Raw genomic sequence first — 27,396 nt, 5'->3', positions numbered from 1 at the left:
CAAATGACGTAGCTGAAGGCTATGCTAACTATCGTCTCGGCAAATGAGAGCGTAATTTGTCAGTGAACCATCGCTAGCAAAGTCGGCTGTACAACTGGGGCGAGTGCTAGGAGGTCTCTCTAGACCTGCCGTGTGGCGGCGCTCGGTCTGCAATCACTGACAGTGGCGACACGCGGGTCCGACGTATACTAACGGACCGCGGACGATTTAAAGGCTACCACCTAGCAAGTGTGGTGTCTGGCGGTGACACCACAAGTTCATAAGTACCTACCTCAAGTCCTGGGTAACGAACATTTTTAAGAGTTTCAGGGTGTGAAACCTTGATCCATGACAAGATCTGAGTTTGGATTCCATAACTCCTTAATGTCTGAAAACATGCAAATTACCGTTAAATAACTCTTTTCGAGGCAGAAACTTTCGGGGCTAATTGTGCACTCAAATATCACTTTACACTCTACATTGTACGGAATTTCAATATTTTATCTCCTCTCTATCAGTTAGAATATAAAATGGAACACGCTGTAAAAAAAGTCACGACAGGCAAAACGAAGAAAAATAAGCTACCTATTTCCATTGTATATACGTATCTATGTGTCTAATCTCTCTTATTCTTGTGATTCCTATGCAAGGTATACTTTGGGGGCACCAGAGTCTTCCTCCGATCCCTGTTCTGTAAATTTACCCAACAGCACATTTCACGAGAACTAAGTCGCCTTTCTGCCAACGAGTCTCGTTTAAGTTTCCCCAGCATATCTGTCCCTCTTTCGTATGAGCTATACCGACCCTTTGCAATTACGCTTCTCTGATATACGTTCGATGTCTGCTCTCATGGCTACGGTATGAGAATTTTAATCGCTGGAGGATAGAACTTCTCGCATTAGTTTCTTGTGTGCGACTTTCTTTACTGATGCGCGGCAAATTCATAGAATTCCAAACCATTCCCTGTCTTCCAACTCCCTTCCCTAATACTGATTTAACGCGTTCGTCTCATTTCAAATCGCTTCTCAGTATTAGCTACGAATTTTTGAGCGATGTGATTTCTCGAGAAATTTACCACTAATCTTCTACTCTGCTCCTATTGGATTCTGTCAGTTTACCCACCGCACGGAACCTCTGTCCAAATACTTCCTGAATGTCTCACTGCCTCTTTTCCCACACTATCGTCAGTGAACAATCCCATAAATCATTTTTCTGTAAAGAGAACATTTGTGGTCCAACTACGGTATAGTTAACAATGATTGTCAGTGTCCAAAGCCTGTCATAAATTTAGGTAGGGATGGATTTAGTAGGAAGATACCTTGTGTGAATAAAGTGAGGTTTACTTCACAGAAATAGTTTTTCTTTTCTTTTCTTTTTTTTTCCTTTTATTTTCTAAAGAGTTAATTTTTTGAGAGAAGATTCCTTTCTTGCAGGAATGTCATTATAGTTTAAGATACGCTCTAGGATCTTGCAGGAGACGGACTTTTGTAATATTTGCTTGTAATCCTACCATATACTTTCTGTAAACAGAATGAGCTGTGCTCTTTTTCCGGTTTCAGTAGACGAAAATAACTGAAGAAATTGAGAACAACAAAACCAGCATAAAACTAGTGGCTTCTTACGTCCACAGAGAAGTTCCACTATCAACAACACACGAACTTCACGATGTCGCTGTTGCAGATGACACTGATGCCTTGAGAGATCCAGCACTATTGAGCTTAGAGAGACGGCCGAGGTGGCCGAGCGGTTCTAGGCGCTACAGCCTGGAACCGCGCGACCGCTACTGTCGCAGGTTCGAATACTGCCTCGGGTATGGATGTGTGTGATGTCCTTAGATTAGTTAGGTTTAAGTTGTTCTAAGTTCTAGGGGACTGATGACCTCAGATGTTAAGTCCCATAGTACTCAGAGCCATTTGAACCATTTGAACTGACAGAAGAAGAGCCAAATAAGAGCACCGTGTTTCGTTACAGGTCCCATTAAGAAGCGCGAAGGCATTACAGAGATGCTCATCCAATTCCAGTTGCAGGCCCTGCAAGAGAGGCGTTCTGCAACACTTCCGAGAGCGTATTGTCCTGTAAGAGTCAACCATTATATTGCTTCCTTCTACCTATATCTCACGGAAGGACCACAAAGATAAAATTAGAGAGATTCGATCGCAAGTGCAGGCTTGCCAGCAGTTATTGTTCTTCCTAAGAAATGGAACGGAAAAGTGGGATGTGACAGTGGTACACGATGCGGCCTGCGGAGTATAGATGTAGATCAACATACTGTATTTACGTCTAGTGATAATGTGTCTGAAGAAGTGCAGAGAAGATTCCTAGGGCGTCTTAGGGTTTCGAGTGAAATAAAATAATTTTCTTAAAGACTGAAAGCAATTGCCATTATGTTGCAAAAGGCAAGAGAATCTTAGGGGAATATCAATTTACGCCTGCTTGTTGTTTTAGAGTTAGAGGGCTTTGTTGAAGGGGTATTAAGTCTTTCAAAAAGTACAACGAATTTTAATGTCAACATATGTTGTTTCACTTTCAAAAAAGAAAGAGGGTATTATTTAAAGTTATTTGATAGCTTCCAGTCACGAGCATTACAGTTCAGCAAAAATATACCGTTGTCTTATATTTTGGCTCGGCTGAACCATTGCATTAAGGGGGCCATATAAAAATTCCCTGGGAAAATTATGTTAACAGCATGAAATTCATAAACTGTGGGTCCTAGAGCAGCAGTAAAACTGTTCCACTACTACTGCGCCATTAACTAAACAACTGTAGAAAGTGCGTGAGTATAAGAAGTAAATGATAGCCGTAGCTTCAGACAACGTGTTAAAAACTGCATACAATAGATTGACTATCAATAAAATTAGCATACTTTTAAATCACTTCACTTTCTAAAATGAACCTTGACCACTGAATTATGAACACAAAACATTCTTCCACTCATATAAAGGTATTGCTTCTCGTAGAACTAATCTTTTTAATAGACTGAGTCAGTAATAACTGCAAGAACTCTACCAAGGAGAAAATTTCCAACGCTTCTGTCTAAGATAAATACAAAATCTTAATCGTTCCTCCTTCAAACACAACTGTTGAAATGTTCAAATGTGTGTGAAATCTTATGGGTCTTAACTGCTAAGATCATCAGTCCCTAAGCTTACACACTACTTAACCTAAATTATCCTAAGGACAAACACACACAACCATGCCCGAGGGAGGACTGGAACCTCCGCCGGGACCAGCCGCTCAGTCCATGACTGCAGCGCCTTAGACCGCTCGGCTAAACACAACTGTTGGTGGAGTATGCAGTGTGTCCTGTTCGAGGATGATCCTTCCACGCTTCCATCACATCCGCATTTCCTGCACATTCCACTGCGCGGTATGCGACGCTGCGTGGTAGCTTGGACGTTTTTTGCTATAGATATGCCACAGATTATCACCTGGCTTAATTTTGGAAATTTGTGGTAAGGTCTTATGGGGCCAAACTGCTGAGGTCATCGGTCCCTAAACTTACACACTACTTAATGTAACTTAAAATAATTTACGCTAATGACGACACACACGCTCATTCCCGATGGAGGACTCGAACCTCCGACAGGGGCAGCCGCGCGAGCCTTGACAAGTCGCTTAAGACCGCGTGGCTATCCCGCTCAGCCCTGGCTTAATAAATGGATTTGTCCCTGTTTCAGCTCTCCTTCCATCACTCTCAAAATAGACAACGGACATTTCCCGTTTACATTGGAAATTAATACTTTGAGGAGGAATAGAAGAGACACGTACAACTGGACCATTAGAAATAATACACTCTCTCATCAGACACAATTATTCGCTCATCAGACATAATTACTAGAGATCGAAGAACCCTGCTGTATTCTCAACGTCCATTGGTGTTATAAATGGGTTTTTTGAACGTGTTTTTTGTTTATAAGGTGTGGTTGTAAAACTGGTGAAGACTCTGGATGCGACGTCGGTACATTTACTGGAACCCTTCCCTCCACCGTCGAATATGTGGGAAAACCTACTGACTTTCGCGGTGTGTGCTCAGTCAGTGACGTCTGCGTAGTGAACTGGTTGAGCAGCTCCATCCCGCTCGCGGACTGCGGCAGAGCAGATCTCGGGGTCAGTCGGCGAGGCCGCGAGGGAGTCGGGGGGCGTGGCGAACGTGGCGATCCAGATTCCCCCCCCCCCCCCCCCCAGCTAGTGGCGCAACTGCTGCTCATCTGTCTGTGAGAAATGCCCTCAGGCCGACCGCCGTGCTGAGCTGGGGTAGGGGCTTCCATATGTTACAAATACAGTAGGCGGGATCTGCTGGAATCAGTCGAGCGGAGATTTCCTCCGGAACTTTCACCAGTCTGTGGTAGGGATGGAACAGCAACCAGTAACATACGATGGAGGCACAAACAGTCTTCGCTGCAGGGTTGCAACTGTTGTTTATTTACTAATTAAGCATTTCGCCTGATTCGGGTGTCTTCAGACTGGCCTACACAAAAAACACTACATTTCGCGTGGAGTGGCATGGCGCCATTTTGTAAATTTTGAGTTACTAGCAAGGAATTTTACTAAGACTTACTGATATTAAATGGTGCTGAGCACATGAGATACAAGCATACAGAATGTCCGAGCAAATAATTTCCCTCGTCAAATATTCAGGGTTATAATTAAACTTTCCCTATTTAACACGTTATAACATGGAAATTAAATACTGTACGTGTACCCTACTTGGTATCATTAATGTCCTGAGTACGGAGTGCATGATTTCCGTACGTCACAGCGCCACCGTCCAGTTCCAACTACGCCCACCAGGTGCCGTGATGAGTCATCGTGATTCATAGTGTCACAAACCCGACCAGTCCCAGTGCACTTGTTGACAAGCCAACATGAGCTTGGCCAAAAGGAGCAGGTTGGTTCAAATGGCTCTGAGCACTATGGGACTCAACTGCTGTGGTCATAAGTCCCCTAGAACTTAGAACTACTTAAACCTGACTAACCTAAGGACAGCACACAACACCCAGCCATCACGAGGCAGAGAAAATCTCTGACCCCGCCGGGAATCGAACCCGGGAAAAAAGGAGCAGGGCATTATTGGTGAAACTCTATCATCAAAACAATAATAATGATGCGGCTGCGCTTCGAGAATATCACCGGCTGGCTGAAAAGATTACAGAAGGGTTCTCTTTCCCTGCCTGTTGTGCGGGGCATGATGAAGAAGTTCGAATCAACTTGAGAACCGGGAATCTCTCCCAGAATAAGGCGACGACCGCTTGCATTACACGTGGTTGATGAAATGGTTGCTATGACAAACAACGCTGTTCGGAATTCGCGATCGTGTACAGTGCGTGTGGTATCTCACGACAATTGAACATCTCGTGGTCCACTGTACGGATGGTACTTCGAACCATTATAAAATGGTATCCGTACAAGATCCATATCGTACAGCAGCTTGTACCACAGGACGCACAACGGCGTGTTGACTTTCGCCCTCCACTTTCTCCCAAGGACTGAGGTTGATGGGGGCTGGCCCTGAACCATCCTATGGGTAGACGAAACTCATGTTTCTCTGACGTGTGAGGTAAACACACACAATTGCCGAGTGTGGGGATCTCCACTGCGCATGAACTTCCTCCGTATGTCGAAAGTGCCACCATATGGTGTGGCTTCACGGCTACGTTCATCATTGGCCTTGTCTTTTTTGAACAGGTTGGCGCTCAAGGACCAAAGACGTGCAGTGTCACTGGCCAGCGTTACTGCGATATGCATCGCCAGCGTCATACCCGCCCTACAGGAGACAGACGCATTGAACTCAACGGTTTTCATGCAAGATGAGGCCCCACCGCCCACCCCTCGTGATCACCTGCTTCTCCGACATACATTTGGAAACGATCGAATTATCAGCCGAACGTTTCCAAATGCTTGGCCGGAACAATCTCACTCCTTGTACTTTCCGGTTGTGGGGCTACCTGAAGCACAGGGCTTACGAAAGGAACATGTGCTCATCTGAAGCGCGGCATATCAAGAGAGGTAGCCAGCATAACCACGGACTTTCTTCTTTCTGCTGTGCAGAATGCAATCCTGCGCTTTCAAACTCTTCTGGACACCGACGGGCGTTTCTGCTAAGTAATTGTATGATTACCGTAGCAGCACCTTAAAAGTGTTTCAATTAAATTGATTCTCCATTATTTCTCTTCCCCATGTCCTTGACATTAATGCTGCCAAGTTTGGTACTCGTATGGTAATTGGTTTCAGTGTTATAACGTGGTAAATAGGGAAAGTTTTAGCTATAAAACCCGGCAGAACGGAATATAAAATAGTCACACCTCGTGGCCAGCTGTGTCATAAAAATGTATACTGCACACCACGAAAAATCAAGGAATAAAAAGAGGGAAAAAAAGAAAACAGATTACCTTGTTCAGGAATGCAACATACATCAATGAATGTAAAAGAAAGTCATACCTAGATAGATCTGTCGCCATGCTGACATATCGGAGGTACAGCTGTTTATATCTGGGATGTGCACATAGTTTAGCACAGCAACACACTGAGCGTGCGCCAAGTGACCGAAGCATACCGCAAATGGCGTTAGTGAGCTGTGAGTTGCGGAGTAGTATTTCACCGCCAGTTATAGACAAGGTTAAATAGCAAAAGTGAGAGTTATTTCAAGACGTTTGTAAAAGGGATATGAAACTAATCGTATTAAAAAGTCTGGGTAATTCATTTGCAAATGTAATATGATTAGTTATGTATCTGTTTTACACCTGACTTTTAATAGCTTCCATTTTAGACCGCTAGCACTTAATGCTCCAATTTTATTTTAACTTCAACATTTATGATTTTTATATGTCATTGTATTTGAACACGAATTATCATTTGCATCCATCTCTGATAATTGTCGTTACCATATGGGTATCCCTCATGCGTTTTTACATTTCAGCGCTACAGCATGCAATTGTATGTATTATATTTTTTCTTATTATTTTCGCTCACATCGATGTAGGTCACGAAGGTACATACCAACATATTTATCACAAATTTTTGGAGTGGATGCCTAAACAGCGTTTTAGATTCTCTCGTCCATGCTCAGCAAAGGATGTAAACTGCGTTTGCATCTGTTGTGACACTTATAATTTGTGCTACCGATGATACGAAACTCCCGCTTATCATGGGAAGTAACCGTAATTAAGCGATCCAAGAACATCTTAAAGACCGACTCAGTCCTTCTATGTATGTTTAGTTTACATGCTATTTTTCCCGAACACCACAACAAGAGGTACTCTCCCAGAGTATCTAAAAAAAAAAAAAAAAAATCAGTTTGTACGATAGATGAATAAGACAGCAGTAACTGCATTATTCAAAAATTTTGTCTCATTGTTTCCTTTCATTTTAAAAATGTATCTTAGGACAGAATAATTCTTATGAGCCCACGTACCTCTACATAATCAATTCTTCCTAAACAACACTAGAACGAGCGGCGAACCTTATGTCCCATCCCACTAATGGATCGCCGTCAATAGTATCACTCCAGCAGTCAGTATCCAGTGCTTTACCGCTGAACTCAGAACATCTACACACAAGTCATTGCACACAGTTTGCTTGTCTTTAACTTTAGAATAGATTGCGTTTCGTGTTCGGTTATTAGAACACCTCCTTCTACTGTACTAGAGGTAAAGTAAAAGCACCAACGAAATTGTCTCGTCTTGCTTATCGGATTCTACATTTTATTCTCAAGCTCGCACTTTGCACAGCTGGCAAGAGGTCACAAGTTTCATTATTTTAATGATGCCAGAAATCCCTCTGACTCTGTTTCTTACAGTTCGAATGCCGCATTCTGAATCGTTGCAAAAATCTTCCTCACCTCGATGAAGAAAATATCTGTTACATGTTGATAGTGATTTCTCAGTCTAAAGTGCACCTATAAATTTATGTAAACTTAACAGCCATCAGTACTTTATATTGAACAACCTCAAAAATATTCTTTTAGTATGTCCAAAACCTACACATGCTGAACTCTTAAACTGTAAATAACACAAATTTCCTTCACGTTGCAGAGAAATTTTATCAGTGAATTTCGTAAATCACGCACACACACACACACACACACACACACACACACACACACACACGCGCGCACATGCACGCACAGAAAATTGGTTTTAAGTTTTAGTAGTACTTGTTCAGTCATTTCAGTAATATATTCAATACAAAGCCTGAAAAATGCACCAGCGTCCAGGTGTGAAAACAAATATCCCAGACTACTAAATATATGAAAGAAAAATAACGTTAATACATCAGACAGAAATATTACCTTAAAAGTACAAAAATTTGTGTTTCCACACACTACAAAATCAAATGACATCAGTACATAGAAATTCAACCAGAAAAATATCTCAGTCTGCAGTTATGAATCAGGAATCTTCTATTCATTAAACATTATATTTTCTTGTGTTTTAAAAACCAAAGATAACGTTCCTCATCTAGATTTTCAGTTATAGCCCAATGTAACCATATCTTACCGCTTCTCCATACTGTATTATGTTAAACCATTGTGAGCATTAATAAATGATTACAAATAGCCTGTACTCTTCGAATCATAATGAAAGATTAATCTTGTAATATCTTACTTCATCAGTACACCTCAATCAATCATACTAAATTCGCATGAAAAATTGCAAATGGAAATGTATATGTTCATTAAATCGTTTATAAAAGATGAATGTAAACACTGTGTTGCTCAATGGATTGATTCAACAAGTACCATTTGGCTCCTGCAAGAAATAATTTCCACCTCACACTACTACAGAAGTCAGACAGACGCTCCTAATATATCAACAAGAACTGCTTGAAAAACATTCAGCAACAAATATCTTCTGGAGTTGACCACTGTAAGGAAAAGACACAAAAATATTCTTACATAACTAGTGGAATACTTGGGTACTGGAGTATTGCTCATTAGAGTAAGAAAAACTTTTAACAGACGAAAAATATTATTTATTGCAAAAAATTCTGAGAAATCAGGTGAAACTTTTTTTTATAAATTAACAAGTTTCCTGGTTCTTTTCGGAACATTAGATTGCCTCTTATGGGTAGGAATTCTACACTCCTGGAAATTGAAATAAGAACACCATGAATTCATTGTCCCAGGAAGGGGAAACTTTATTGACACATTCCTGGGGTCAGATACATCACATGATCACACTGACAGAACCACAGGCACATAGACACAGGCAACAGAGCATGCACAATGTCGGCACTAGTACAGTGTATATCCACCTTTCGCAGCAATGCAGGCTGCTATTCTCCCATGGAGACGATCGTAGAGATGCTGGATGTAGTCCTGTGGAACGGCTTGCCATGCCATTTCCACCTGGCGCCTCAGTTGGACCAGCGTTCGTGCTGGACGTGCAGACCGCGTGAGACGACACTTCATCCAGTCCCAAACATGCTCAATGGGGGACAGATCCGGAGATCTTGCTGGCCAGGGTAGTTGACTTACACCTTCTAGAGCACGTTTGGTGGCACGGGATACATGCGGACGTGCATTGTCCTGTTGGAACAGCAAGTTCCCTTGCCGGTCTAGGAATGGTAGAACGATGGGTTCGATGACGGTTTGGATGTACCGTGCACTATTCAGTGTCCCCTCGACGATCACCAGTGGTGTACGGCCAGTGTAGGAGATCGCTCCCCACACCATGATGCCGGGTGTTGGCCCTGTGTGCCTCGGTCGTATGCAGTCCTGATTGTGGCGCTCACCTGCACGGCGCCAAACACGCATACGACCATCATTGGCACCAAGGCAGAAGCGACTCTCATCGCTGAAGACGACACGTCTCCATTCGTCCCTCCATTCACGCCTGTCGCGACATCACTGGAGGCGGGCTGCACGATGTTGGGGCGTGAGCGGAAGACGGCCTAACGGTGTGCGGGACCGTAGCCCAGCTTCATGGAGACGGTAGCGAATGGTCCTCGCCGATATCCCAGGAGCAACAGTGTCCCTAATTTGCTGGGAAGTGGCGGTGCGGTCCCCTACGGCACTGCGTAGGATCCTATGGTCTTGGCGTGCATCTGTGCGTCGCTGCGGTCCGGTCCCAGGTCGACGGGCACGTGCACCTTCCGCCGACCACTGGCGACAATATCGATGTACTGTGGAGACCTCACGCCCCACGTGTTGAGCAATTCGGCGGTACGTCCACCCGACCTGCCGCATGCCCACTATACGCCCGCGCTCAAAGTCCGTCAACTGCACATACGGTTCACGTCCACGCTATCGCGGCATGCTACCAGTGTTAAAGACTGCGATGGAGCTCCGTATGCCACTGCAAACTGGCTGACACTGACGGCGGCGGTGCACAAATGCTGCGCAGCTAGCGCCATTCGACGGCCAACACAGCGGTTCCTGGTGTGTCCGCTGTGCCGTGCGTGTGATCATTGCTTGTACAGCCCTCTCGCAGTGTCCGGAGCAAGTATGGTGGGGTGACACACCGGTGTCAATGTGTTCTTTTTTCCATTTCCAGGAGTGTATTATTTTACAAAGTATGGAAAAGTTCTCTTCTCCCTTTTCTTTAAGAATTTTATTTAGTTGGCAGAATGGCTGAGAGCCACACCTATACAACTTGAATAACTTTTCTAGGTACGGTCGAGGATGTTGCATGAGAACGGTAATGGAGTGTACTGTCATGGAGGACAGATGGGGCTCGCATACACTGTAGCGCACAATACCGTGAGCTGCAATGACTGCTGCCTGCGTAGCTCGCTCCTGACAAATAACACAACTATCTCTTTCTATCTGAATTGGCCTTCGCCATTCAAACTCTCGCTATGCCTTGATGAAGACAAGTCTAACTACTAGCGTGGTACACCAGTCAGATAAACAGTCCACCGTGATGCCACTCCATACTTGCTCACAGGCGTTTAACTCTGTCCATGTCCACAACACACAATAAGTGTGGCGGGCAACACAGTGAACAACGCTTAATCACAAGCGACTCAATATAGCGTATCACTCCGATTCGCTAACGACAGAGGTGCTCTCCCAGTGAAGTACTGCGGAGAGACTTTGTTCCTTGCTCTTTGCGTACACATACGAGCGCACTCGCTCTCATAACGTGTTCCCACTCCAAGAGCGACAAGGGAATGGCCCCTTTTTCTGGAAAAGTTGCAAGGGTATATCATTTGCTGTCTTCCCTCACTCCTCTGGCTCGTTGCGTCAGAAATATTCCGCCAATCAGCGTTGCTCTTTTAAATGGGAGAGTGACGTTTCGTTTAAGTCGACCAATGCGGAAGATGTAGCATCTCCGTTACGCGTATACTGTCCTCCTGTGCAAACTCCATAACTACGCAATCGCTCTCTCAAAAAATGCATCTTCAGGCCCTCCTACACAATGTAGCGGAACTTTTTTTTAAGTCAAACACGGGGGTTGTTATCCTTTCGCTCTAGCAAAAACTGTCCTCTCTGGGCGGTCGTTCCAGCCAAAGTAGGTGTGCACCGACCCACCCCTCTGAAGGGACAGGCCTCCCAGCGGGCCAGCCGCCTCTCTAGAACAAATATTCTTGTGGCCGTCATGCTGTGTATGCCAGCCTCGACTTTTTCAACCTCAGTGAGCCCTTGCAATTTACTTATTAGATTTGCACATCGCTTACATGAATTCATACAAAATTGACTCTACCTTATCTAGTTTGGGTTCGAATGAAGTGTCTTGATGTGCAGACTATGAAGGTCAGGAGACCACACAACCTTATATACACCCCCCCCCCCCCCTCCCTTGCGACAAAATTTTTTGTCTGGAGACTGTCAATGCCAAGGAAAACATTGACAAATTCAGTCAAAAATTGTTCTTTTAAATAAACTTTCTCAGCCGTTCTTAACAATTTTATAATTATTTCTTTATAGCTATTGTTTCTAGTTTTTAACTACACAATTTGTGTTTTGTTGTTAGGCAAGCACAGGCTTTACAACGGTTGATTTTCTTTGTTATTGCCATTACTTGTCTCTGTTTTTCTTTTCCATTTCCAAAAGTTGCTTTTACAATATTAATTTTTCTAAACTCGTTAGTGTATAGTGTATCATGTCTTAGTGTGGTTATTTCTTTTCTTTAGTTAAGCATTGCGTGAATGTTCGCAAAAGCTCTGTTGCGTCACTTTGTTTCATTAATTTATTTATTTTATGTATCACTGTTTTCCTTCTTCAAGAATGAAGAAGCTTTTCTCTTAATTCTATCCTCAGTACTAGTGTTATGAACATTCTTTACAGAAGGAAATCTTACATAATTCTTTTTCTAATTCCTCATGTAAAGGAAATAAGAGATTGTATCACTATTCTAATTCAGTTTCTTTCTCAAAAATTTTGAGTCATTTATAAATTAGGGACTTTCGATATTTAATAAAAAAATTATTTTTACAAATGGCAAGAAGGTAATTATTATTCACATATATCTAATTTTTATAATCTACGCTGGTTGTTTTTACTCTCTCCATTTCTTTGTTCGACGATCCCCATGGAAGTGCTGGAAGGTGTCGACTCATTTTATGGGTCTCACAAATCATGTGAGAAGCACTCTAGCATGCGATGCCGGGTCTTAGTTGTTGATGTTGTCATCATGAAGTAGTATTTTTAACCGATGATGATGACTGAGGTTTATTGAGTATATGGTGACGTCTTGGTATTCCTTCGCTGTCACACCAGGGGCAGTATTGCAGTTCGATGATTGTAGTAAGTTGGTGATTACCGACGATCGTCACCCAATATATGTGCCATGACGTCTTGGTACACCACACCTGGTTCGGTATGGCAATTTGGTGATGTGGTAGGGAGAATGATGTTCATTTTGCTGAATCTATTTCTGGATAATGTTTGTTGGTACCGCTTAATATTCTGTTTGCCATTCGTTTGTGTTTGTTTGACTATTCAAGGTTTATTTTTGATGAGGTGGTTGTAGTAGTTACCGTGCCTCAAATTTTCTTTTTAGGATAGGAGAGAAAGGTATTTTGTTGTCTTCTGCCCTTCTTCGTCTTGCATCTTCTGTTCTTCTCTTCTTTCTTGCATTCTTCTGTTCTTCTTGGGCTAGGAATACGTGAATTTTAATGTAGGAGAGATATAGGATTTGTAGGATCTGACTGCCTTTCCAAATATAAGTTGATGAGTTTGTTCCAGGTACCTTCTTTGTAGTCTCGTTGTATCATGATTCTCCCCACACTTGTCCATGAAGTAGCAGTATCGTGGCATATGACATGTCCATGCTGCACGTTGTTCTTTTGAAGTCCAACCTGGTTGTAACCTGCATTTCCAGTGTGGCATTGGTCTTCATGTTGTTGTCGTTGCCCTAAGTGCTTTCTCAATATGTCTGTACCCTCTCCGTCGCTATCTCGAAGCATGTGGTGTTGAGGGAGCTGGCGATTGATGTTGGTGGCGATGTCCCGCTGACACGTAGAAATATTTACAATTTTTGTTTTACATATATTTGTTATTGTTATTTACAAAAAAACTCTGATTTTATATAATGAAAAATTTTTCTGATAGTGGCAAAAATTGTTAGATTGATATGATTCCTTTTCTTTATTCTAATGATATCCTTCCACTTTTTCATCCTTTTATGGGTTGTGTGTCATTTCTTGTTTGTGTGCATGTTGCAGGATACTCAATACTACAAGAAATTGTTAGTCTGTTTTGTGCCCCCTTTTTTCTTTTAATTATGTTGTTATGTTGATCTGCTAACTTAACTTTTATTTAGTGGTTAGTATAAGATAGGGTGGACGTTAGTTTGCCTGACCTCTTCCGCATTTTGCACGTCAATCTTTACGTTTTGCAGTATTCGGTGGCCTAGCTTCTACTTCTGGTTTCTCTTTTCTGTGTTGTTCTTGTGTCTGTGGACCATAATTTCGTCTGTAGTTATTCGCGCCCTGGTATCGCCAGTCTGTTTCTGACATCGTGATCTCTTTCCAAGTACCCTTGACCGCTGGCATTTTGATTCCTAAGCCCATATCCACCAGTGTATGAGTGTCCATTACCGTTTCTATTTCGGTACCAATTTTTCTGGTTCTCGTTTCTATGCCAATTACCTTCATTATGCCACTCTCCTGGTATGTTAAATTGCCTGAAATTATTGGTATTAGGATTATGATTATTATTATTGGAATATTCGTTCCTAGTCCTTTCCTTTTGTTGTTCCCTCTCCTTTCTTTTTTCTTTCACTTCGTCTTCTTTAAACATGAATTCAAGTTCCCTTCAGACATCTTTGAATTCTTCGATATTTTCATTTTTTCCTACTGTCGCCTGTTGATATTTTATCGGTAACTTCATTCAACATAGATGTATCAGCTCTCCGTTACTGTATGGTTTGTCTAGGCATTGATTCTTTTTGTCCGTTGTGACAAAGAATTTTACCACGCTTTTCTCCCCTGAGTTTTCTTATGGTGTCATCTGAAGTAACTCGTATTTTATTTTGTTTTGCGCCTCCAAGGACCAATATCTTCCGAGAAATGCTGTTCTGAACTGTAGGTAAGACGTACAGGTACCAGCGATCTTTTGCATCACCGCCGCTACTGTTCCTTACATGTGTGCACAAATGAAGTCAAGTTTGTGAGCCACACTCCAATGATTTGGCAAGCCTACTTGGAACTGATCGATGAATGTGCGTGCATGCAAGCTACCGCCTTCTTCCTCAAAATGTTGAAATTTTCTATCTGTAAGGAAGTGGTCTGTATCATATCTACACATAAATCCGGTTTGTGGCTGATTAATGGACTCAAATAATCTGCCACTGCTTGTGTCATCTTGCCTATTCTCTGGTAAACTACTGCCTGTCTGCATATGCTCAGTTTCCTGCCCGATAATTGCATGATATTGTAACATTGGTGAAAAAAAGTGTTGTTCGTTTGTCTCTACTCTCGTCATTCGGGGGAACTATGGCTGTGCTACTGCTATATTGTGTCACTGGATTTACTGGTTAAGTCGGCTGTCTTTCTATTGGTATCGGCTGACTGTATGTGTCCTGTTTTTCTAGATACTGTGCCTGGTTCTGTGATGTGTCATGTATTACTTTAATCGGGGTTTTCTGCTTCGATTTCTGCGCGAGTGTTACGTCTGGCCTTTGTTCTACTTGAACTTTCTTAGACGGCGCGTGTTCGTGTACTGAATTAATGCTTGACGTATCAGTTGTTTCGCTACAGGTGTAATCGGTCTCCATCTTTTCTTCGATAGTTTATATCAACTCTGTTCCAAGCTTTTCAAACTGATCATTGTTTTTAAGTTCTATCTTTTTGATCCGCTGATAATATTTTTTTAGTGCAACTTTTGCGATCTTGCTAGGAATTGCTTGTTCTTCCGAAATTTGTATTGCTGTTCGAATGGCTTTTTTCGTAAAACGTTACACCTTTTTGTCAACGTTTACGATGTCCAATTGGACCTTGTCCACGTCAGTGCGTAATTGCTGCTGACTTTGCGTTAGTACCTAAATTCTTTCTCTAGAATCTTTCGCGTCTTACTTTATCTGTGTGATCTGACTATCAATTCTAGCGATCCCTTCTTCCATATGGGTTTTAACCTGTTAAATCTGTGTCTTTATCTCTCGTCTCAAGTTCTCATTATCCTGTTGCAATTGCTGATGCTGTTCCGTCATCTGTGTATTCTGTATCGTTATACTATCGTTCATTTTTTGTAACATCTCCATGATCGTGTCCTCTGTAACACTGCCTTCTGCTGAACTGTGTGTTCTCGTTTTATTGTTTTATACTCGGTCAGTTACGTCGTGTACTGGGCTATGCTGTGGCGTTTCTAAGTTTGATAACTGTAACAATCCGGCTGTCCACCCTTCCCCCTGCGTTGTCCTTTGTGTTGAGGACTAGTTGCATATGTCATTGATCCATTACATGGCGCAAACAACTCCACCCATTGCCCTCTCTGTTGTGTATGTCTTGTGTTTACAGGTACAGGGCCCTTTCGCGGCGCTCGCAACCCCACAAAATTCTGTGCCTGTTGCTGAGGCATATTTATAATGTGTACAAGAGGTTCGACGTATTCTAAATGTTCCCCCTCTTCCTCACTGTCTACTTCTCTTTGGACGCCAGCTAACTGCCAATTCATTGACTGTATGGACGCGCATTCTGTCTCTGAATATGCGCCAAACAAACGAGTTTCCTGAAACTTCCTAGCAGATTAAAACCATGTGCCGGACCGAGCCTCTAACTCAGGATCAATGGAGCTGTTTGGATTCCGTAGAAATGTTGGAACACGTGAGGCAATACTGGCCGTAAGACTTCTCATACGAGACAGGTCAATAAAAGACAAATCTACGTTTATAGCAGTTGTAAACTTAGAGAAAGCTTTTAACAATGTTGACTGGAGTACTCTCTTTCAAATTTTAAAGGTGGCAGGAATAAGATACAGGGAGCGAAAGCCTATTTACAATTCGCACAGAAACCAGGTGGCAGTTATAAGAGTCGAAGGTCATGAAAGGGAAGCTGTGGTTGAGAAGAAAGTGAAACAGGTTTGTAGCCTATCACCAGCATTATTCAATCTGTATGTTGAACAAGCAGTAAAGGCAGCAAAAGAAAAGTTTGGAGTAGGATTTAAAGTCCAGGGATAAGAAATAAAAACTATGAGGTTTGCCGGTGACATTTTAATTCTGTCAGAGACGGCAAAGGACTCGGAAGAGCAGCTGAACGGAATGACAGTATCTTGAACGGAGGATATAAAACGAACTTCAACAAAAGCAAAACGGGGATAACGGAATGTAGCCGCATTATATCAGGTGATACTGAAGGAATTAGATTAGGAAATGAGACACTGAAATTAGTAAATGAGTTTTGTTATTTGCGAAGCAAAATTACTGATGATGGTCGAAGTAGGGATGATATAAAATGTACACTGGCAATGGGAAGAAAAGCATTTCTGAAGAAGAGAAACGCGTTAACATCGAGTATCGAGTTATGGACTCTAGCCGTGAATGGAAGTGAAATACGGACGATAAACAGTTTAGACAAGAAGACAATTGACGATTTTGAAATGTATGTCTACAGAAGAATGCTGAAGATTAGATGGGAAGATCACGTAACTAATGAGGAGGTATTGAATAAAACTGAAGAGAAATTTATGGTACATCCTAACTAGAAGAAGGGATCGATTAATAGGAGACATTCTGAGGGATCAAGGGATCACCAATTTACTACTGGGGGGAAGCGTGGGGGATAAAAATCATAGAGGGAGACCAATATATGAACACTGGAAGCAGATTCAGAAGGATGAAGCAGCGGTGCGGATTTGAGGAACTATTGAAGTTAATATCCGAATTGTCAATTTTAAGTGAAAATTCCCAGTTAAGGTAGCACATAATTTGTAAAGCCATTACAGGTTCTGACTTCATCCATAACGTTGTATTAGCTCCTCAATCAAGCCAAAGAACGTTTCATTTTGAGTTTGCACCTCAGAAAAACTCCGAGTTTTTTAAGCGTGTGGTGAATGTAATAACAGAGTGTCAAAACCAGTTACCAGTTCAGTCGATTCTGATTCTCCGATTTATGGCATTGGAATTTACCAGATGAACAAAGGAAACTGTTTGTCAATTTAGGTGACTAATTTAGGGATGTGCTTAATGACAGATTAGGAGAATACTGAATTAAAGGGCAATATTCCCGTAAGGCCTCTTCCATATAGATTTTCACCGCATAGGATGGTGGAGTTAAGAGTGACTATAGGTGAAAGAAGTTATGTGATGGAGTTATTAGGCCATCTAAGTCCCCGTCCTCCTCTCCTGTATATGTGCTGCCTAAGCCACAGGGCGAGGTGATTCAAAATGGTTCAAATGGCTCTGAGCACTATGGGACTTAACATCTGAGGTCATCAATCCCCTAGAACTTAGAACTACTTAAACCTAAATAACCTAAGGACATCACACACATCCATGCCCGAGGCAGGATTCGAACCTGCGACCGTAGCGGTCACGCGGTTCCGGACTGAAGCGTCTAGAACAGCGTGGGCACCGGGGTCGACTACCGGGCCATGAATGATAAAGTAGTTCTTCAATCTATATTTCTTCCAGATTTGCACTCGTGCTTCTCACGGTCTGCTACAGTGAAAACATTTTGTCCCCTACCAGCAAGATCATTACATTATGAAACTCAGAGGCAAGAAGATAATGCTATATTACAGGTTGGGTGGTACTGTAATGAAAATACTTTCGTACGATCCTTCAAGATTATTGGGGTAACATCTGTTCCTGAAACAGAATCAAAAAGGGAAGGAAGATAGTGTTAAATACTGTTGACAACGAAGTCATTAGAGATACGATACATTCACAGATAAAGGAAAGCTGGGTAAGAAATCAGCCGTGCTCTTTCAAAGGTACTATCGCCGCTCATGCCTTAAGTGTTTTCCGTGAATCACAAAAAAACGTAAACCAGACTTGTTGGATACAGGTTTGAAAAGTCGTCCTTTCGATTGCAGGTCCAGTGGGCTAACTACTATCAAACAAAACCAAGCTAGGTGGAACAGGAGCCTACTGTGTGTTGTTGATTGCAGTTGAAAACTAAATCTTCTAAAAATACAAGCACCGATTGATTATCAGATCTTATCCTTTGTTTTCGGTATTTAGATATCTGTTTTTCTTTTCAGACACAGAACAAATGGTATTGTATAGAAATTCCCGTAGCTTAAAGTAACTTGTGACACACAGGAATTTTTGTACATAATATTAGGGAAGAAGCCCAAATTGAATAGGTACAACATTTAAATAAAGACAGATAATTTTATTTTTATACAAATTGCAGTGATAAATTAACAGAGCAATTCGTAAATATGTACATCTTATTGCTACATGAGAACCATTTTCACAATACATTCGGTGGTCACATTTAGAAGGTATCAGCTTGCGAGGGCACTAGTAGTGTACCTTTGCGTGTGGCGTGGCGAGGGAGGCATGCGCCGTCTTCAGAGGTGCTCCGTAGACTCCAGCAGCGGCAGCTGGAGATAGCAGAGAGCGTGCAGCTCCAGGAAGTATGCCTCCTGAAACAGTTGTAGCAGGCACTGAGGGAGATATCCAATAAACAATTTTTGACGTCTGTCCACATTGGAGAAAACCACAGCACCGTTAAAATGCTATTAGAAGTATACTTAAGTTCTGGATTAATTTTATTTGACCTCATCCATCGAGCATCAAAAACTGTTAATGGAGATCAAACGTTTGAATATTTCCAAATAAATTAGAAACTGCTAAGAGTTTTAAATGCTATAATTCCATCATTGTGATTAACTTTACAGTAATTGCTGCGGCTGCCTATTGTATGTAATCGTTCTACATAGTTTTAAGAGCAGTCAGTTTGTATCCAACTTCTATTACTGACCCCTTTAAACTGTACGGAAGTAGTATTACTCAAGCTACACATACTTAATTGTTGCCAGGAGGTAGAGTCACCCACAGAATCAGGCCAGCAGCTGGGGAAGGAAAACATAGCAAATGGCACATTAAGCTTGAATTTAGTTTGTCAGGTCCCCGTAATTTATGAGTGAAAATAGGCTTCCAGTTTGAGAACTCATCTATTTTCAGTCGCCTTCCATCCACGAAATGCATTGGAGGTGTTCTTAATTCAAAGGAGAAGAGGTCCAACATCAGATTAGTAATTACTGACATCATATACTTAACTCCTTTGATTGTAAGTGCATATATAGCCTTCTGCTATCTATGGCTGTGTTATAGTTACTTTCAAATGGTTCAATAAATTGAGACAAAGCCTTTTTTAGACTTCTGCGTCCTTAGTACACAAATAACAGGTGGAAACATAAACCAGAGCCTAGTATCTGAAATGTTACAGAAAAAAATGGATTTGTAATCACTAATGGGTCAAATACTGTTTCAAACCTGGGAGGATGTTTCGGGCACCAACAGTGGCAGGAGAGACAGCAGCTCCCAGAGGGGCAGGCCCAGTTGGGGCACCATCCTTGGAGACGACAGCATTAAAACCTGCACCAGGGGCGGCCGTGTACTGGACAGTGCGCACACTGCCATCGGGCTCGACCAGGCTGTAGCTGCCCTCCACCACGTCGCCGCTGCGGCTCTCCTGCTGCTGCTTGGCGTCGCCGGTCAGGGCGTCGCTGACGCTGTAGCTGAAGCTGTACTGCGGGTTGGGGTCGTAGTACGGGTCAGCCAGCTCGGCGGGCAGCCCACCAGCGAGGCGGCCCAGACCACCAGCGTAACGTGCAGCGCCGAGACCAGCGTAGCCAGGGGCGAGACCAGAGTAGCCAGGGGCGAGACGAGAGTAGGCACCACCAATACCAACACCAGGGTAGGCACCTCCTAGAGCGCCAGTGTAGCCAGGTGCGACACCAGAGTAGCCAGTGGCGAGGCGAGAGTAGGCACCACCAACGCCAGCATAGGCACCTCCTAGTGCGCCAGTGTAGCCAGGAGCATAGCCACTGATGCCAGCACCAGACAGTCTGGCCCTAGCTGCTGCAGCAGCGGCGGCGGCGGCGGCAGCGGAAGCAGTGGCACCTCCGGCCAGGCCTCCTAGGAAAGGAATGGATTCATAGGGGCGTCTTATGTATTCACACACACACAGTTCCTATTGAAGGTGCTAGCAAATAGTTGCTTGCACTATGGTTTATATACACTACTGGCTATTAAAATTGCTACACCAAGAAGAACTGCAGATGAAAAACGGGTATTCATTGGACAAATATATAATACTAGAACCGACATGTGATTGAATTTCCATGCATAGATCCTGAGAAATCAGTACCCAGAACAACCACCTCTGGCTGTAAAACGGCCTTGATACGCCTGGGCATTGAGTCAAACAGAGCTTGGATGGCGTGTACAGTTACAGCTGTCCATGCAGCTTCAACGTGATACCACAGTCCATCAAGAGTGGTGACTGGCGTATTGTGACGAGCCAGTTGCTCGGCCATCATTGACCACACGTTCTCAGTTGGTGAGTGATCTGGAGAGTGTGCTGGCCAGGGCAGCAGTCGAACATTTTCTGTATCCATAAAGGCCCGTACAGGACCTGCAACATGCGGTCGTGCATTATCCTGCTGAAATGTAGGGATCACAGGGATCGAATGAAGGGTAACACCACAGATCGTAACACATCTGAAATCAAACGTCCACTTTTCAATGTGCCGTCAATACGAACAAGAGGTGACCGAGACGTGTAACCAGTGTCACCCCATACCATCACGCTGGGTGATACGCCAGTATAGCGATGACGAATACACGATTCCAATGTGCGTTCACCGCGATGTCGCCAAAGACAGATGCGACCATCATGATGCTGTAAACAGAACCTGGATTCATCCGAAAAAATGACGTTTTGCCATTCGTTTACCCTGGTTCGTCGTTGAGTACACCATCGCAAGCGCTCCTGTCCGTGACGCGGCATCAAGGGTAACCGCAGCCATGGTCTCCGAGCTGATAGTCCATGCTGCTGCAAACGTCGTCGAACTGTTCGTGCAGGTAGTTGTTGTCTTGCAAACGTCCCCATCTGTTGACTCAGGGATCGAGACGTGGCAGCATGATTCGTTACAGCCATGCAGATAAGATGCCTGTCATCTCGACTGCTAGTGATACGAGGCCGTTGGGATCTAGCACGGCGTTCCGTATTACCCTCCTGAACCCACCGATTCCATATTCTTCTAACAGTCATTGGATCTCGACCAACGCGAGCAGCATTGTCGCTATACGATAAACCGCCATCGCGATAGGCTACAATCCGACCTTTATCAAAGTCAGAAATTTGATAGTACGCATTTCTCCTCCTTACACGTTGCATGACAACAACGTTACACCAGTCAACGCCGGTCGACTGCTGTTTGTGCATGAGAAATCGGTTGGAAACTTTCCTCATGTCAGCACGTTGTAGGTGTCGCCACGGGCGCCAATCGTGTGTGAATGTTGTGAAAAGCTTATCATTTGTATATCACAGCATCTTCTTCCTGTCAGTTAAATTTCGCGTCTGTAGCGCATCATCTTCGGGTGTAGCAATTTTTATGGCATTGTTCAAGTTACCAGAATTGGCAATAACGATGCTCTACAGAGCACAGATAATAGTCTAACAGATGCAATACTCTAATTTCTTTTAATGAACAATTGTAAGTTGCCATACATTAAAAGTTAACTGAAAAGTAATTGTTCATTATGTTTACTACACTTTGGAGAAGTATTTCGTAATCTTCTTCCTTATTTTGTGTTGTCACCAGAAGAATAATTAGAATAAGAGGAAAGAAAAGAATTATGAAAAGGAAAACCATGTTTCGAAACCTCTTGTCACTGGCGAGGACTAGTTAGTGGAACACTTTTACAAGAATTGCTACAAACTGAAGGCAGAAAAATTTGTACTCTGGGTTAGAAACTTTAAACAACATTATAGAAAAATATCTGCAACAGCGGATAAAGTGTGCTTGTGTTAATGTAATACAGTGATAATTTTAAATAAAACAATTACTACTTATTATGGGTAAATCCGCTCAAGTAATTTGGAAAGAGAACTATGACGATAACTAATTATAAAATATTGTAGTGAACTTCCAAGAATTTCTGTGTAGCACTAAAGGTATGGAATCTTAAAGGAAAAGCGAAGTCTTTTGCGTGTAGAAGTACCCCAAGATCAAAGACATCTTAGCCATTCCGGCATGTAAATCAGACGTCGTCCCTCCTTTGGGAGACTGCTGTGTAGCACTAAAGGTATGGAATCTTAAAGGAAAAGCGAAGTCTTTTGCGTGTAGAAGTACGCCAAGATCAAAGACATCTTAGCCATTCCGGCACGTAAATCAGACGTCGTCCCTCCTTTGGGAGACTGCTGTGTAGCACTAAAGATATGGAATCTTAAAGGAAAAGCGAAGTCTTTTGCGTGTAGAAGGACGCCAAGAACAAAGACATCTTAGCCATTCCGGCATGTAAATCAGACGTCGTCCCTCCTTTGGGAGACTGCTGTACAAACTACCTGTGAGTCCGAGTCCGGCGTTGTAAGGAAGGCCGCCTCGCAGGGCGGGAGCCGCCGAGTAGGAGACGGCGGGAGAGCCCAGGTAGCCCGCACTGGCCGCCCCCAGCAGCGCGCATGCGCACAGCAGTACCTGCAACACCACAGACAGGGCACCGTGTACCGTCTGTAAACACAAATGCCACTATGCCGAATTGTACAGTACGTGTTATCAACGAGCTGCACGACATGTTTTCGACGTACATGTTCTTTCTTCGGGATAAAAGAACATATCTCTTATTCTTAGTGTGAAAACGGCAGTATTAACATGTAGACATTTATGGTGACTTTGGTACTCATTTAAGTGAACAACGACCTCCATTTCCCAGGATTTATGCCTCAAAAGTCCCCATTATCACTGCTGAAGTTTGTTTCTACAGACAGCACGTTGTTAGAAGCAACACTGTTAAAAGTAGTTTGTGACTGCTACGGCTGACTTGACCAGAAAATTATGAAGTGAACATAATTATGAGTACAAACAGAATAATCTACTTCTAGACATTATTTACAACACCTTTAACATGATTTGACTGAAATGTACGTATAATCACTTGCACACCTTTTCACATATATATGATGACACACTGGTAAATCTCCTTCATTATGTTTCCAGACTTTTGATATTCAACTTTTACTCCAGAAAACTAATGTTGTACAGATTGGAAATACAGTTAATGGCGCTTGCTGTTTGGACAAACTTCCTGCTAATGAGGTTGATAGGAAAACGTCACTAGAGCTTGAAATTCAGGAAATTTCCCTGACGTTAATTGAAATGGGAAGGGCAAGAGCTTTTTATATTCAAAAATTATATAGGTGTCGGCTCCAGCGTTGACGAAGGGATCTTCTGGACATTACCTGAAGTACTTTAAGCAAAATAACTGGGGAAAATGGCGATGCAGATGGCATATTGTGGTTAACACCAATGTGAAGAAGCAATACAAGAATTTTTATATTTATAGCTTCCCAGTGCCAACTGCCAATCCCTTTTCTGATTCAGACAACGGAGGATATCATCACAAGTGTTGAATCTTTTATCGGTTTGTCTCAGTAAGATCTCATGGTATACATTTCATCAATATACTTTATCGTAACTCTGAATGCAGAAATCCTGTTCTAGAGTTATAAAAGGAGTAAAATCTAGTGCAATAAGGCATCAGAATTTCACATTCACATCACCAAAAACCGTTCAGTGGTCGAAGAAGATGATTTTAATTTCCTTGAACGCCAGTACTGTACTGAGAACAAGTTATCAGGGTACAACATGTAGGTAGTTAGGTAGGGTTGCATTCGTTCTGCAGATTTATAATTTGTTTCACGTGTCTGTTAAGGGAATGGACTATTGCCTTTGAACTGAAGCTCTATCAGGGACTCAGGGGGAGGGGGGGGGGGAAATTGAGAGACAAGAGAGAGAGAGAGAGAGAGAGAGAGAGACAGACAGACAGACAGAGAGGAACAGAGGGATAGACATAACAAGGGAGAAATTGAAACAGAGAGTCTGCAGCAAGTTTTCATGTGCCCAGATCTGTGATAGTAAATATATGTTCTTGTGCTGTGGGGAGTCATCACATTCGTATAATCTAGTAAGGCGGAAGTCTGAAACTTTTAATTGTCTTGTCGAGAAGGAAGGTAGCTACGAAAACAGGATGAGGAGAAACGAACTTTATAAGATGTGGTGGTACACAAAGATGGCAAAAATTGGCAGATAAAACATTAAATGAATCATTACTGGAGATAATTAGCGAGGATTTATAATTGAGAAGGAAATATGATAAACTAGAGAACTAGAGGATCACAGTGTTGTAACACAGTGAACACCATTCTTGAATATTTTGTTATGAATTAAAGTTTGGCGCTAAAAGGAGGTTAAAAATTAAGTGAAAAAACACAATAATGTATAATTTCTGACCTGAAACTGCAATACCTGAGCAACCTGTCGAAGATGACTCCGAATATGTAAAAATATTTACTGAGGAATGTACTTCATATGCCAAACCAGAAAAATTGCTGAAGAAAGGAAGAGACGGCTAATCGGTTCTAACCAGACCAAAAACTGATGAATTAAAAAAAAAGAAAAGAAAGAGTTGACGCCTTCCATCCACAGCCATGAAACGAGATGATAGAAAGAAAAAAAATCTGTGTTTACCATAATATTCAACACTTTTCATCGGTATGTCGATGACGAAGCCTAGTATGCTATACTGCTTTTCATGTTTTTACAATACAGCTTTCAGTTCACATTAATGAAGGACTATGATGGTAGCATTCAATGTAAGAAAGAAAACAGAAGATTCTTGCAAAGTGTTCTGTTGCATCTGGCCCGTCACGACAACATACGTCTACTCACAGCTAAGAGGACAACGATACTATTTCACGTTTAACTGAGTCATAGCAAATCAGATTCATCCTTCCGCATGACTAAAAATGTAAAAAAGAAGTTAACAGTTTTAGATTTTGCTTAAAGATGACTGCATTTCTCGGCATATGGTATCATCGATGCAATGCCTCAAGTTTGATTTCGATATATTCTAAATTGTTCAATTGTTCTCTTATTTATGCAGCTGATTTTCCAAATTTCAAACAGGGTTAACTAAAAATGAGAACAATAACACACTTTGTTAGACATTCAAGATAAGTGAAACTATAAATTTGGATTTGAAGTCAGATGTTTCTTCCGAAAGCAATACCCTTCGAGAGGTCATCTGTCCGTTCTTTAGGATCACCTTAGCTTGTCTTTCTCTCCGTCTCCCGGCTACACTCATTGTTACACAAGCCAGCTGAACTCGTTCCGGGGTATTTCAAACAAAAGATGACGTTGAAAGGTAAAAGCTGCAAAAAGGAAAAACCCTGCCAGCTCTAAGTTTAACGTCAGCTACAAACTATGGTGCCGCTTGGGATGTTCTCGTTATCAAGCTATTGGCAGAGCTAAGAGAAGTGATAAGTGACATAAGCATGGTAAGACCTATCGAGATCTAATCCCAAACCTACGAATAGATAATATATTGAAACAATCGAGCCAGCATAACATGCAGCTTACTATTAATTCATTCATATGTCAACGTATATTTCACGTTTTCAAGTGAGTTTCCTTTTGAGAGAAATCATGCGTAACGTTACTAATATTTATTTACTATCTGAAAACGTTTTACACTTTTCCTATCTGGTGGCAGTTTCATTTCCATATACAGCCACAGTTTCTTACATTGCAGTGCTGCAGAACTTATGCAGTGGTGAGAACTGGACTTGGTCAAATCCCCATCTGACCATCCAGACTTATGCTTCCTGCGATTTCGTTAAATCACTTGGGGTGAAAAGCCGTTGTGAGTTTCATTCGCAACCCTTTCCTATAGCTCTCAGATACCATCTTTTGGTCAACAGACTGCTGTATCTGCCTACTGTTATGTCCTTCGCATCTCGCTGCTGCCTCACCTGAAGAGCCATGTCGGCTTGTGGAGACGACTGGTGGACGACTGGCTCCAGCACCGGCTGGAAGCCTCTTTATAGTGACAGAGCAGGGCAGAGCCCCCACCTCACCCCGCTGGATATGGCTGAGTGGCAGACTAGCCGGTGGTGACGCAACACTCGCCCAGAGGGATCTGGTTCGCCGCATCTGCCACGCCTCGCGACCTCACACACACACACCGCCCATCGGTTGATCTCTTTCTTCTGCCTCAGCGTTTCGAAAGGAAGGTGACCTTGACATTTTACTCTGTGTCTGAGAGTAAGATGGGTAGCGTCTAACATCACTGTCACGTCAGGGCTAATGGGACATGGGAAACGGTGAGTGGCGAAACCCGAAATAGTTCCTGCTTTAGTGCGTATACAGCGTGTCATTTACAAAGACCAAACGATTGTAACCCACGCACATCGAGCATTTACACAGTGGAGAAGATTTGTAGCAAAGTGAATAAGCTAGATATGCTTAGAAAAACAAGAAAGAGCGCCTTATGACCACCATTGACTTCCCACTGAAATGCCGAGACAACTATACAACATTATCTTTAGCGAAGGTCGTTCATCACATCAGATCTCCATCCTCCATCCGCTTCATTGGAAGAGGTAGCTTGACTCTCCTTAGGAAAATGATTCAACAAAGAGAACTCTTCAAACTTCACCTACATCTGTCACCATGGGAATTGGTAATGCAGTAAGCCGATCTGTGAGTAAGTTGAAAAGCTGCCAAATAAGAAATTTTGTGACTCAATTAAAACACGAAGAACTGCAGAGAACTGTAATAAATTGTACAGAGAAAAAAGATCACGAAGGTGGTGGTGGTTGTTGGGATGTTTAAGGGGGACTAAACAGCGAAGGTCATCAGTCCCCGATCACGAAGGAACCCTATCCGTACGCAGAAAGAGATCAATTTGTCAGTGACGCCGTGGACATTATCATTGGATTGGTTTATCAGTGCGTTGACCTCGTCCTTCAACGCATCAAACTCAGTAAAGAGAAAAAACAGATGAAACACATGTAAACGAA

At 42.6% G+C, this 27,396-nt stretch overlaps 1 protein-coding gene across 4 annotated transcripts in view; it reads right to left on the bottom strand.

Moving 5' to 3' along the window:
- LOC126481100 (cuticle protein 21-like) overlaps positions 1-26,413 on the bottom strand; it is an 89,949-nt gene extending 63,536 nt beyond the window's left edge. Inside the window, exons 1-4 of one of the 4 annotated variants that reach the window (XM_050104626.1) lie at positions 26,347-26,413; positions 22,885-23,014; positions 19,806-20,450; positions 18,809-18,952 (exon numbers count right to left, since the gene is read on the bottom strand). In XM_050104626.1, the coding sequence (XP_049960583.1) occupies positions 18,828-18,952; positions 19,806-20,450; positions 22,885-23,014; positions 26,347-26,358 (912 nt within the window). In that variant the 5' untranslated portion in view covers positions 26,359-26,413 and the 3' untranslated portion in view covers positions 18,809-18,827. Of the gene's footprint in view, positions 1-18,675; positions 18,953-19,805; positions 20,451-22,884; positions 23,015-26,346 lie in introns of those variants that run through there. The other 3 variants (XM_050104635.1, XM_050104619.1, XM_050104653.1) reach the window with 3 other exon arrangements.
- Positions 26,414-27,396: the final 983 nt, after the last annotated feature.

The sequence above is a fragment of the Schistocerca serialis genome, chromosome 1 (assembly GCF_023864345.2).
Source record: "Schistocerca serialis cubense isolate TAMUIC-IGC-003099 chromosome 1, iqSchSeri2.2, whole genome shotgun sequence".
In the NCBI taxonomy this organism is placed as follows: domain Eukaryota; kingdom Metazoa; phylum Arthropoda; class Insecta; order Orthoptera; family Acrididae; genus Schistocerca; species Schistocerca serialis.
Note: the sequence above shows the minus strand (reverse complement) of the source record. Positions and strands in the feature narration are given on the sequence as shown.